Source organism: Mastigoproctus giganteus, chromosome 10, assembly GCF_048544385.1.
Source record: "Mastigoproctus giganteus isolate SK-2022 chromosome 10, ASM4854438v1, whole genome shotgun sequence".
In the NCBI taxonomy this organism is placed as follows: Eukaryota; Metazoa; Arthropoda; class Arachnida; order Uropygi; family Thelyphonidae; genus Mastigoproctus; species Mastigoproctus giganteus.
Window position 1 is genome coordinate 53740895 of NC_143584.1, and position 14408 is coordinate 53755302.

The 14408-nt window shown below is 38.1% G+C and overlaps 1 protein-coding gene across 2 annotated transcripts in view; it reads left to right on the forward strand.

The window, feature by feature from the left end:
- The window catches only part of LOC150079033 (twitchin-like), a 2795346-nt gene that overhangs the window by 2658102 nt on the left and 122836 nt on the right, over positions 1-14408 (forward strand). For both annotated transcript variants that reach the window (XM_090382361.1, XM_090382360.1), the window contains one exon: positions 9744-9891. In XM_090382361.1, the coding sequence (XP_090238487.1) occupies positions 9744-9891 (148 nt within the window). The remainder of the gene's footprint in view (positions 1-9743; positions 9892-14408) is intronic.

A 14408-nucleotide genomic window follows, 5' to 3' on the forward strand; every position in this document is an offset into this window, starting at 1 on the left:
ATACCATCATCAATATCATTTATAAATACAGAAAACAACAATGGACCCAACACCGAACCCTGAGGGACTCCACTAATAACATTAGTCCACGAAGAGCAGTGTCCATTGATTACCACTCTCTGTCTTCTCCCACTCAACCATCCCTTTATCCATATTAGCAATTTGCCTCCAATGCCACACTGCTCCAACTTGTGCAGCATTCTTCCATGTGCAACTGTATCAAAAACCTTTCGAAGATCCAAATATATGATATCAAAGTTATTCCCTGCATCATTCTTGTGCAGCAACTTGTGCAGCATTCTTCCATGTGCAACTGTATCAAAAACCTTTCTAAGATCCAAATATATGATATCAAAGTCATTCCCTGCTTTGTGACCACATCATAATATCCAATGAAATTGGTCAGACAATTCCCCTTAACAAACCCATGCTGTGTCCGAGCTATAACTGAAGTCTTGTCTAGATGATCCTGCAGTGCTTCTTTAACCAGTGCCTCCATTAATTTCCCTGGAACAGAAGTTAAACTAACAGGTCTCTAATTACTTTTGTCACCCTTAATATAACTCGATGTACAGAATAGAGCTTTCTGGTGTTGCTTATTTTGATTGCATGGCAACCCAGGTTGATGCACTATACATACCAATCGGCAGAAAAATTCAATCATAAATCAAATGGAGTTCTTTCCCCTTTATTCACCATTCCACCTACATTATTCTTCAGATCAGTGCAATAAATTTCTTCACTTTCTCTGATATATAATTAATATGCGGGATAAAGTTCAAGTCACTAGCAATACATATTCCCAAGTATTAAATCATTAACTCCTTCTGTAAGGAAATACCATTCAACCTTACGAGCAGAGGTCTACTAAGAGCCAATTTACTCTTCAACATCATGATTTTAGTTTTGGATGTAGAGATTGCCAACCTATGTAAATTACACTATTTGCATAATTCTTTCAATATGTAGTCAGACCTCATTTCAAGCTCCTTTCTGGTGTTTCTGTGCACAAGTATTACCATATCATCTGCATAAGCTGTTGTATGTGAGTGGTGAAGTTCTCTCTTGAGACAATCTTCCAAAACCAAGTTCCACATTAAAGGACCAAAGACAGATCCCTTTGGGCAGCTTGAGTCACACGACTCATAACTGATCCAAAATTCGACTTAACTGTTACTGTGTGATCCCTAAAGTAATCTATAATTATAGAGAAAATATTAAAAGAACATATAGCCACGTGCAAAATCATCAGTACACTGTCCCAACTAATGGAATCAAAGGCCCCAGCAAAATCTACAAAAATTCCCAAGGTATATTTATAATTCGATTCCCAAACATTGAGAACTAAAGAGTGAAGTGCATCCTCAGTACCTACACCAGGAGTGAAACCATTTGTTTGTTAGAAATGCCAATATTACTTCTTTGGTAGATAGCAATCCGCATGGCCAAAAGCTTCTCATAAATTTTACCAAGACCAAGAAGCAATGCAATAGGTTTATATGAAGCAGGTGAACTGGTTGGCTTGGTTGGAAATTTTAGGAAAATCCTAGCAGCTGCGTCTATTGCCATCCCCGTTACAGTCAAGCTCCTATAGATCCATAAATTATTGGTGGTGGAATGAGGATTGTAAGAGTGTGAAAAAAGAAAAAAACCAAGCTTGGAATATATTCTGCAAAAATCATACAACTTTATAAATTCTAATCTTATAAATTAAAAGAAAGTCAGAGCCAAGGCTTGCCATGGAGAAAAATAAAACAACTAAATGGCAAATTTTCTCCTCTATCCTCCCCAATGTTCAACTGGAATGGACAAGAGCTGTGTACTCCTGTAGAATTTGCAAATGTCCTAGGGTCTGTATTCTTATAATTGTCTGCCTTGACTGCATATGACCAGTCATTTCAGAAGATTAAAGCTTCAGCTGAAAAATCTCGATTGAACTTCAAAACCAAATCTCGTCTATCATACAATCGGCCACTTACTATGTTTGAACTTCAAGAAGCTATATATACCTCAAAGAACAGTGCTGCTGGTCCGGACAGAGTGTATTATATAATGCTTAAACACTTAGATAACAAATCATTATCCTTGTTGCTGACTTTCTACAATCTTATTTTCACTGAACATTCATTCCCCATGTGCTGGCATCACTCCTATGTACTGGCAATTCCCAAACCAGGGAAAGATCACTCTATCCCTCACAACTATAGACCTATTTCTCTTACAGCTGTTTGAGTAAAACCCTGGAAAAAATGATACACCACCGACTGACCTGGTATCTTGACTCCAAATATCTAATCTCTGATAATCAATTTGGTTTCAGAAAATATTGATCATCTCTGGATCTCATGGTCAAAGCTAAAACGAACTTCAGGAATGTGTTTATCGGAAACGAGCATCTCATTATGGTGTGCCGTGACATACAGAAGGCCTTTGACACCACTTGTCATTTTGGCATCCTAAAAGATCTTCATTCCCTTGACCTGAGAGGCCACTTACCATATTTCATACAAAACTTCCTTCAGCACAGAACTTTTCAAGTCCACTATTGGCAGGTCCTCTCACAAATCTATATACAAGAAGGAGTTCCACAAGACTCAGTTCTACCTTATTTGCAATAAGAATAAATAATATAACCAAATGTATACCCAACCCTGTAAACTCATATCTCTATGCCGATGACCTGACTGTTTCCGGCAGTTCACAGAATATGAACTTCATCGAAAGGCAACTACAAATCTCAATTAACAATATTGAGCTATGGATGACGAGGAACGGATACCGACTATCACATCAGAAATCTAGTATCATTCATTTTTTTAACAAATGAAAGATTCATCCTATCCCAGAGCTTCATTTAACGAATCATCCTATATCAGTCATGAAAAGTATTCCCCTCCTCGGCCTGATTTTTGATAGTAAGCTTAATTTCTTAGAAAATGTCAAACGTCTGCAGACTACTTGCCAGAAAAAAATGAATGTACTCAGAGTTCTTTCTTCAATTGTATGTAACTCTAATTAGGTCTTATCTTGATTATGGCACCCCAGTGTATGACTCTGCCAGGGAAAGCGTGCTAACATGCCTTGCACCTATTCAACATTCTGCCCTCAGGATTGATACAGGAGCATACAGAACATCACCAGTATAAAGCCTTTATATTGAAGCCCATGAAGTTCCACTCTGTCTCAGAAGAAAGTTGTTACTTCTGAATTATGCAGTTAAAATTTGAAGAATGCCTACCCATCCCATTTGGGCTATACTTAGTGATCCACAGTTTAAAATGTTCTATAGAAATAAACCCAGCGCAATACAGCCTACTGGTATCAGATTACAAGCACTATCAGAAACTTGGAATGTATTCAAAAAAGTCCTCCAAGATCCAAACTGTTCAGTCCTCCTATGGTCCTATATTAAACCATCCTGCGACAATTACTTCCTAAACTGGGGAAAAAATTCCCTTGCAAATATCATTATACAACAACTCCATACTGCTCACACAGATAATTATCCTCTTTTTACAAAAATATATACTGATGGATCAAAGTCTGATAGTGGAATAGGTGCTGCAGCAGTTTTCTCTTTTAACACCATCTCTGTATCACTTCACACCGAATGTAGCAGTTATACAGCTGAGTTATTCGCCATCAAGCTTGCCCTAGAAAATGTTCTCCATCTGTCCACCAAAAAGAGTATGATATATACGGACTCACAGAGTACACTTATAGACACTTATAGTCTTACAGATCACCTCCTCACCAAAGAATCCTTTAATAAAAACTATAAGACATACTTAGGAATGCCAGCTAGTAGTGATCTTTTGCTGGATCCCAGGCCACAGTGGGATATCTGGAAATGAATGTGCAGACTATGCTGCTAAACATACTTCTAATTCAGATTCATCATGTTCTCTCATTCTATATGTTGACTACAAATCTAATATACAAAGAATATGTAAGGAACAAAAGGACACTTATATGGCAAACTAAAACAGATAATAAGCTCTTTTAAATGAAACCAGATCCATAGTTATGGGCCTCTAGCTTCTGGAAAACAGAAAGGAAGAAATAATCCTCGCCAGAGCAAGAATTGGTCACAGTCATGTTGCTCACCTATTTCTCCTCACAGGAAATGATCCTGCACAGTGTACACACTGCAGTTCTCAACTCACAACGAAGCACATTCTTGTTGAATGCACCTTATATTCACATGCCCCCCAACTCATATTCAGTTTTCTTCCCAATCTTAAAGAATCTTTGAAGCTCTATCATATCGTAGGTAAAAATGCCAACCCCATAGAATTTTTTTCATTTCTCAAATGGATAAATTTATATGATCGTTTCTGACTGTTCACAAAACAGTCATCATGAGTATCTTCCACATCACTGATAGGTGCAATATGGCCTGAGCACCCTTGCGCCAAAAATCGAATAATAATAATGATCTAAATTTGGAGTCTTCATGGACTTAATCTTGGAGGTTACTAGGCTTTTCATGCCAACTAATAAATACTGTTCAAGGTTTAGGCCTAAACAGATGTTGGATCAAAAATGAGGCTCGTGGCAGAGAAGAAAAATGCAAGGCATGCATATAAATTATGAGACAATGTAGAAGCCTATGGCAGATATAAGATTGTCTGTAATCAAATAATGTTAGGCAGGCAAAGGCAGATTAAGAGAAATCTTTGGCAAAGAATGCAAAGAAAAACAGCAAAGAGTTCTTTACTTATGTAAACTCTAAAAGGAAAGGGATAAATCAGATTGGTCCGCTTAACATAGATGGTTCGACTATTGATGATCCTGCTCAGGTAGAGAGGCGCCTCCGTAGCCAGGTGGGAAGGAGCAGCAGTGCGTAGCACACGCTTCTTGATTAGACCGGGGTTCGAGCCCGTCACCACTAAATACGGAGGATGCGGAAAGGTCAGGGAATAACCACCGCATATCCCGGAGCAATATGGCCTTAGTTGCTAATGCTCCTAAAAACCAAATAAAACAAACAAACCTGCTCAGGTAGCTGATAAACAATGAGTATTTTGGTATTTTGCATCTACATTCACACATGAAGAGATATTCAAGGGAATGACAGAAGTTTATTAAACTCTAACAGGCAGCTAAGTGATTTTGTAATAATTGACAGCAAAGCAGAGGAGTAACTGTTGAAGTTAAACATAAGCAAAGAACCTGGGGTGGACGGGATCTATCCAGTTATATTAAAAGAGGCAGAAAAAGAAGTAAGCAAACCGTTAGCCATAATTATAAGAACTACCTTGGACTCAGAGAAGGTCCCCATGGATTGGAGGTGTGCAAATATATCCCCAATTCACAAAAGGGGTTCAAATGGTGACACAAGTAACTATAGACTTGTTAGTTTAACTTGTGTTCCAGGAAAATAATGGAGTCGCTGGTTAAAGAAGCATTGCAGGATCATCTAGGCAAGACTGCAGTAATAGTTAAGATACAGCATGGGTTTGTTAAGGGGAAGTCTTGTCTGACAAATTTGATTGGATACTATGATGTGGTCACAAAGGAACTGAATGCAAAAAATAATTTTGATATCATACACTTAGATTTCAGGAAAGCTTTTGATACTGTTGCACATGGAAGACTGCTGTACAACTTGGAGCGGTAGGTATGGCATTAAGGGCAAGTTGCTACAATGGATATAGGGATGGTTGGGTGGGAGACGACAAAGTGTGGTAATGAGTGGACCAATTGTGCTCCAATAAGTCTCCCTCCCTTTGGTCCTGGGACGGGATCAAGTCTTATTGGAAATGTGGGTATGGCGCTCCTAAGCAAACCTGGTGTCCCATTCGTGTACACAGTACCTGCTGATTCACGAGTGAGCATTCCCTCGTAGGACTCTGTGGTGGGTGAGGTACTTAGGGCATCTGAAACTCTTATTTTGCTCCTATGAGTAATATAAATCCTCGCTTTCTTCTGGGGCCCCAACAAGGCCCCTACCTAATCGAAGCGAAAATAATGAAAACACCTCAGTAAAAAGAGCCAGAACTGAGTATATCACCATCAGTGACACCGCTCTTCCTCATTCTCCATTACACCAGAGAGCGGTCAATCGGGGAGATGTCACCCTTCTTTATCCAGAAAGGATTAGAAGGGTTAGCATCACCAAAATCCGTTAAACGACTGCATTCTGGTGACCTTTTGATAGAGCTTCAAGCAGAAAACATCCTGAATTCTCATCCATAGGGGGAATACCTATCACTGTAACCCCCACAAAATTCTGAATTCTTCACGAGGTGTCATATCATAGTGGGACCTTCTTCACGTCTCTGAAGAAGGGATCTTCTCTGAATTGAAAGACCAAGGAGTGACAGCTGTCAAGAGAATATCGACATGAAAGAATGGGAATATCGTCCCTACCTGAGTTCTTATCCTCACATTCAACAGTCCAAGTTCCATCAAGGCAGGCTATCTAAACTGCCCAGTGAGGATTCACATTCCAAACCCACTGAGGTGTTTTAGATGCCAAAAATACAGCCACTCACAAACAGCGTGTCATGGTAACACTGCCTGTGCTTGATGTGGTGCTAAAGACCACGAGAGCAAGGAATGTTCAGCTTCAAAACCGATCTGTGTCAATTGCCAAGGAGAGCACCCTACCTACTCTAAGAGCATGCCAGTGGTGCAAGGAAGAAAAAGAAATTCAAAAAAGAAAAACAGAGCTGAATATCTCCTACCCAGAGGCCAGAAAACATATCCAACAAATAAATAGCGGGAAATCTTCATATGCCCAGAAGGTTTTTGCTAAGTGCACTATCGGTACACAAACTGAGTTGACTGTAGCACCACGTGAGTCATTCACTCCGATTGCTCGCTATTTTGTTGCATTCACAAAAGCCTACCCAAAAAACGCAGTCAGCTGCCACTCCGATATGCATACCTCCTAGCACTCCACCACTACCAAAACCAAGTGGTAAAGAAAAGCCCAAAATATCGGAAGAGCCACCTGTAATACCAGAAACAATGGATAAGGAGGTACCGGATGAATCAATCTTGGAACTCTTTGCGGAAGAGGAAATGGACACAGAACAGCATCCATACTTCCCCAAAAAAGATAAATCCAAGACTGATAAAAGTAAGCCTCGGAAGCCGCCTGATGGACCCACCAAGCCAAAATAATGACTAAATTCCTACAGTGGAATTGTCATGGATTCCGGCGAAATACTGATGAGATCAAGGCCCTCCTGCAAAAGCACGAACTGGTTTGCTTTTGCTTGCAGGAGACTTACCTAAAGGCAAATGAAGACCCTACCATGCATAACATCACAATTTTTCATAAGGACAGAATTGTGGATGGTCCTGCTCATGGAGGAATAGCTATCCTTTTGGGCAACCAGACCCCAGTTCAGCCTGTGCTACTTACAACCAGCACAGAGGCTGTTGCAATTCACCTTACAGTTGGTTTTTTGTTAACCATCTGCTCTATATTTTTTCCACCCGGGACTGACGTCTCCCAGGAAGACCTTGTAATGCAGCTGCCTTCCCCCCCTTTCTTACTTCTCGGAGATTTTAATGGACATAATACCTTCTGGGGAGTGCTAGCAACAATGGAAGGAGACAAGTCATAGAGCATATGCTAAATGACAATGACCTCTCCCTTCTAAATGTGAGAACAAACACTTTCTTCCACATGCCTACCCATACGTTTTCTGCTCCCCTCCTCTATTCCCTTCACTTATTTGGGAAGTGGAGGAGCACCCATATGGAAGTGATCACTTCCCTGTGATAACCTGCTTACACAGTGGGAGACAGTGTCTTCCTTCCAGGGAACCATGGAGGAAGACTGATCAGGCTGACTGTAATGCCTTTCAACATTGGGCAAATTTTGACTTTAATGCAGTTAGTCAGGAGCTTATTAATGATGCAGTCATGTACATCACAGAAAATATCGCCCAAGCAGCTGCCAATGCCATTCCAAAAACATCCACCCAGTTTCCACTTTTTCCCAAACCATGGTGGAATTCACAATGCACAGCAGCAAAAAATGCTAAAAACAAAGGCTGTGGGACATTCCGCCAATATCCTACCACGGTCAATCTAATAGTCTTTAAACGGGCCTGAGCCAAAGCACATTACATTTGCCATCATTGCCAAAAGGAATCATGGATCCATTTTACATCATCTGTTAACCAATCCACCAGCACTAAGGTGGTCTGGGATAAAATCCAGAAAATGAAGAGAATATATACATCTCACCCTTCATCGATCCTAGAATATAATGTATGAACTATTGCAGAGCCAAATGCAATAGTCAATACCCTTGGGGTAACATTTTCGAACATCTCTGCTACATCTTCCTGTTCCCCAGAGTTTCTGGCCTTGAAATGTAATATCAAAAAACTGGCACTTAATTTGGCATCAAAGGGTCCTTATCCCTATAACAGGCCATTTACTGTACAGGAATTGAAAAGAGCTCTTATCTTTTCCAAGGCAAGTGCTGTTGGACCAGATGGCATCCATTATGAAATGATTAAGCATCTTTCACCAAAATCTATGGATCACCTGTTCCTTCTATATAACAGAATCTTTATTGAAGAGCAGTTTCTGGATGCCAGGCACAAGGCAATCTTTCTTGCCTTTACCAAGCCAGGAAAGGATTCTACATTCCCTACTAATTACCATCCTATTGCTCAGACTAGCTGTCTGTGCAAAATCCTGTAGAGAATGGTTAATTTTCATTTAATATGGTATCTAGAATCAAGCGACCTTCTCTCTAGCATTCATTCCTGCTGAGGGCAGTTGACCCTCCTGTGTGTGTCTTGTGACACCATTTAATTGATTAATTTTACCCGTATTCACAATATATATTTTATTGCTTTTACTCATCAGATTGGGCTTTATAAACTCAGTCAGATTTTATCAAACGACGGCCATGTGTAAAAGCAGTTTTAAATTTTTACAAGCCATTAATATATATATATACACACATATTTATATTAGATTATTTTTAAACATATACTGCTTCTATTTATATATATATACAGGGTTATTCAAAATGAAGTCCGGGGTTTGAAATGTTTGAATTCGACCATTTTTTTTGGTTTCCTGGTCGAATTTCCAACAATGAATGATGAAGACATTTCAACACAGCAGCCAAGTTTCAGAAGATTTACTCAGATGACATCAAGCCTGGGTTTGAAATGTTTGAATCCCCGGACTTCATTTTGAATAACCCTGTGTATATATATATATTCCTGGTGCAGTATAACCACAGTTATTTTTGTGCCAGTAAAATCGAAATCAACCAACTAACTGTCAAAGCCCATTGCTATGACTTTTGTGAATTTGCATACACCAAGATGCAGCTCTATTCATAGCTCCCACACTGTGTTTGATCAAACATATGCATGCTGTGTTTGGCTTTTTGCTATGCCATTGGCAGCGGCTGTTGTTTGAGTGAGTGAGGCCAGTCTCTCTCTCACTCTTTACCTTAGCTTTACTTGCACCAAGAAAATTCCATAAAATCATTAATATCTTGATTTTTTCCATTATTATTTATGTTCCAAACAAAAAAAAAAAAAATTACAGTAGATTTCCTGGAATTTAAGACCAAAAAAACACAATTAACAATGCTATGCTGGTAAAATTTTTTAATGTCCATTTCCTTTGATTAATGGTGTAATGATTAAATGTAAACATGATTTTTCCTTTTACAATATGTAATTATATAGTTAGTTTGCCATAATTAGCTACAATAATTATAACAAGTAATATGGCCTTTATTTTAGGAAAAGACAGGAACCTTTGTCCTATCAGATGTGGGAAGAGCCAAAAGACTGTGCTCCCTGTTTTACATTTCTTCTTCGTCCTCGTATCATCCAATCAGGCATTGGAGTTAAATTGCTTTGCTGTTTAGCTGGAAAGCCTGTACCAGAGGTATGTTTAATGTACACTACCCTCAAGAAAATAACCAGACACCCTTATTTTCATAGTCCACTGGACCTTCCCAAACAAGTAACACAAAGTGGTATATAAGGAAGGTGTATGAGCCACACATGTTCGCTGTTTTCATCATGTCATGTACACCTGGGCTAATTGATTTCAAGAGGGGTGTTATTGTTGGATGTCACATTACTGGCTTGTCAATTCATACAATTATGAAGGAGTTTACTTACTAATGCACACACATCATTTATACTACCAAGGTCAGGGCCACTTAATGCTACTGCCAAACTGGCCATGGCCGGGGACCTCACCTGAAGAGAGGACCTCATTTTCAGTGTAAATATTTTCTAAAGTAGTGATAAAAGTTTCTAATAATAACAATAAACCAAGAAAATGTGTAATATAAAAGCATACTTAAACTTAACTCATTAAGTGTTTAAATTTTATTCTTATACCTTTTTATTGTATAATCAATAAGTTAAAAGTTTCTATTAACATTGTTTTTATTGTTACTTTATTTGTCAAGTCAAAGAACATAAAACATCTTTGACATAATGTTTTATGTTCTTACAATTAATAAACATAAAGGCTGTTTGGTTAAAATTTAAATTTAACAGCAAACAGGCAAGATAACATCTAGCCCAACAGATAACTTCGAAATAAATATATGGAATATTATATAGAAAACAGAGGGCCAACCAGTAATAGTACCTCAATTTCTATACTTATCCATACTTCCTTTCTCCTTATGTCGGCAATAGCTTTATTTTGCATAAATATAAATCAAATAATATTACCACAACTGAAATTGAAAATTATGGTTGGCCCTCTATTTTCTATATAATATTCTATATATTTGTTTCAAAGTTATCTGTCGGGCTAGCTGTTAAATTTAAATTTTAATCAAATAGCCTTTATGTTTATGTTTATTAATTGGACCTAGTTAAACAGGCAGGTGGCAATCAGAAACAGATAGCTCTGCTAATTATTGGTGGAATATATTGAAAGGGGTTAGCCCTTTAAAAAGTTCCTTTCAGTGTATCTATATATCAATAATTAGTTACATAATCATTATTGTATTCTATATTACATATTTATATATTAATACTAATTATATGTTTATTTCCAGGGTATGGCAATGTAGACCTACACAGGCTATCTTAGTCTTTACAAGTTATTTTGGCCTTATGGCTCGCTGTATACTGTTATGTTTATATACATATTCAGTACCTATATAGTATATATTATATTTTTTCTATAATAACTAGATTACAGACTGATGTAATGTTCAATCTGCTATTGATGGCTGTCACCACTCCTGCCTCCACGTGGCGGGGCTGGTAACCTGGGGGAAAAGCTATCCGCCGGGGCTAAAAGGAGCAACCATGGATACTGACAATTACCCAGCTCTTGAGCCTAGACACTCATCTCATGACCTGAATGAATCTGATCGTGACGTATCACAATCAAAGAGACTACGTAAGAATGAGAATCAGCAGGAATTTCCAACATTCCTTACACTCCATTCTTTTTCAACCAGACCTGTGTGTGCACTTTCACCATTTCTAATTCAGAAATGTTCAGAAATGGGCCAGTGTTCTTTATATCTTTCCTTCTAGCGTACACATAATTTACCCCAGGGGGCTCATATTGGTGAGTATGTACTTGGCTCACCAAGGATCTTGAACTGAATATCATCATTCTTCTCTTTTTCTCTTTCTTGGTGATTCCCTTCTATTTTGGTCTCTCTCTCTCTCTCTCTCTCTCAGGGTAACTCAAAATTTTTTTTTTTTTTTTTTGGCTGGTGCAGCATAAGCCTCAGGCTTCCCAGCACCATATGGCTAATAATAAGTAAAGAATTCTTATTATAAGATTCCCATCCATTCCCTCTAAAAGTTTATCCAGTTTCTCCTTGAATTTATTTAAGCTATCAACTTCCACAACAACAGATGGAAGTTTGTTCCAGCAATCAACTACCCGCTGGCTAAGATTCCATGTCCTATACTAGTTTATAATCATCCCACACAGTTTTCTTCTCTGCCACTAGTTTTATGTTCATCTGACATCTGTTTAGGTCAGAACAATGAACTATATATCTTAGTGGTTCAAAAAGCTTAGTAACTTCCCATGTAGAATTTGTAGTTGGTAACATCATCAGTTCATCCCACTTAAAGGAATTTAAAAACTATCTAAGACCACTGTGGTTGCATTTACGAAGGAAAAATCTCTACCTCTTACTCTTCACAATAGTTATATCTTTAAGTATATCAATATATTATGATCACTACCACCTAGTGGTTCCTTTATCTGGATATTCTGAATTCATGATGAGTCTCTGTGATTAATCAGTTCAAGAGCATTGCTTTCTCCTGTTACCTCTCTCTCTCTCTCTCTCTTTCTCTCTCTCTTAACTTTCTGCTGTAGAAAAATGACATCCAGTAATCCAAAAAAATTTTTCTACTACTTAAATGACCAATCCAGAATAGAGATACTGAACGGAATTGTGGTTTGGTCACTCACACAGTAGCAGAAATTCTTTGAATTTATTGGACAACTGTTTTCTACAGTTGTATGTTAGAGAGACAAAAAGATTTCTGCAATATTCTTGATCTGATTATCAGCAGCAGCTCTTCATTCAATAAGAATATTCAGATAGAGGAACCACTATGTGGTTCATAATATAGAACATAATATATTGATTTGAGATCTACTAAAAGATATAACTAATATCAAGGGTAAAGGAAAAGGATTTTGCTTTTGTACAGGTGACTACAATGATCTTAGACCATTTTTGAATCATTTTTAGCTGCAACTGCAAATTTTAAATGAGAATTGTTTCAACTGCAAATTTTAAATGAGAATTGTTCAGGGAAGTTCTTGTAGAAGCTACTAAACTTTTTATAGCTGTTGTTGTTGTTATTTGGTTTTTAGGAGCATTAGCAACTAAGGCCATATTGCTCCAGGGATATGCGGTGGTCATTCCCTGACCTTTACGCATCCTCCATATTTGGTGGTCATGGGCTCAAACCTCGGTCTAATCAATAAGCGTGTGGCTTTTTATAGCAACTGAGGGATACTGTTTCAGGTTTAGACCTGAATGGATAGCAGAGAAGAAACATATGTGTGATGATTAAAAATTAGCGGTGATACAGAAACCTACAGAAAGTATAAATGAGTCTGCAATCAAGTCACTAAGGCCAGAGGCAGACTGGGTCAAAAATTCTTACCACAGAAAAATCACACCCGGCCTCATACTAGTGTTTATGGCCAAAATCACATCAGCCTCCATCGGTCTCCAGCCCACTGGGGTTTCCCCGGTAAGTTTTATGGCCAGTCCGCCTCTGACTAAAGCAGACTATAAGAAGTCCTTGGCTAGTAATACACAAAAAAAGTAGTAAAGAATTCTTTGGTTATGTTAACTTTAGAAAGAAAGGGGTGATCAACATTGGCCTACTAGATATGAATGGCAGAACTACTGATCATCCTGTTGAGGTTATTGACAAACTAAATAAATATTTTGCATCTACATTCACCCATAAAAAAGTTTAAGGATGGGAACACCAATATAAAAAAAAAAAAAAAAAAAAGTATGAGAGACCTAAATGATATTGTGGTATAATTGAGAAGAAAACTGAAGAGAAAATGCTGAAACTAAAAGTAAACAAGGCATCTGGGGCTAATAGGGTTTGTCCAATTACATTAAAAAGGAATGGAATTACATGAAAGTCACAGCATGGATTTGTTGGGAGGGAGGAATCTTGTTTGACCAATCTAATTAAATTGGTCAGATCTAAAGCTTTTGACATTGTCCAATTACATTAAAAAGGAATGGAATTACATGAAAGTCACAGCATGGATTTGTTGGGAGGGAGGAATCTTGTTTGACCAATCTAATTAAATTGGTCAGATCTAAAGCTTTTGACATTGTTCCACACAAAAGAATGCTGTACAAATTGGAGGAGCCATGTGGCATTAGCTGAAAGTTGCCACTAAGGATAAATGGATGGTTGAGTCGAACAAGAAAGAACATAGTTATCAATGGACACTACTCTTCATGAACAAATGTTATTAGCAAAGTTCCTCAGGGTTCAGTACTGGGCCCCCCTTACTGTTCTCCGTACTTATTAACAATATTGATGAAGGCATAGCATGCTTATTGTCTAAGTTTTCAGATAATACAAAAGTTTATTGGGTGGTTAATATAGAAATTGAGGCATACTACTGTCCCTTCCTCCCTAAAAAAATTAGGAAGTTGGGCTGAGCATGGCAATTGAGGTTTAATATTGATAAATTCATGGGACTGCATAGGAGTAGCATGAAATATCAATGGCAGGAACAAGAATGATTACCTCATTTTATAAGATAATGATTATGCCATATCTTGAGTACTACAACAAGAATGATGGTGATCTCTTGAAATGGCTGCAGAGAAGAGCAACCAGATCACAGTCAAGGACATGAAGGGGTAACCTTCCCAGAAAAGACTGCGGTCCTGCAAATTTCAACAC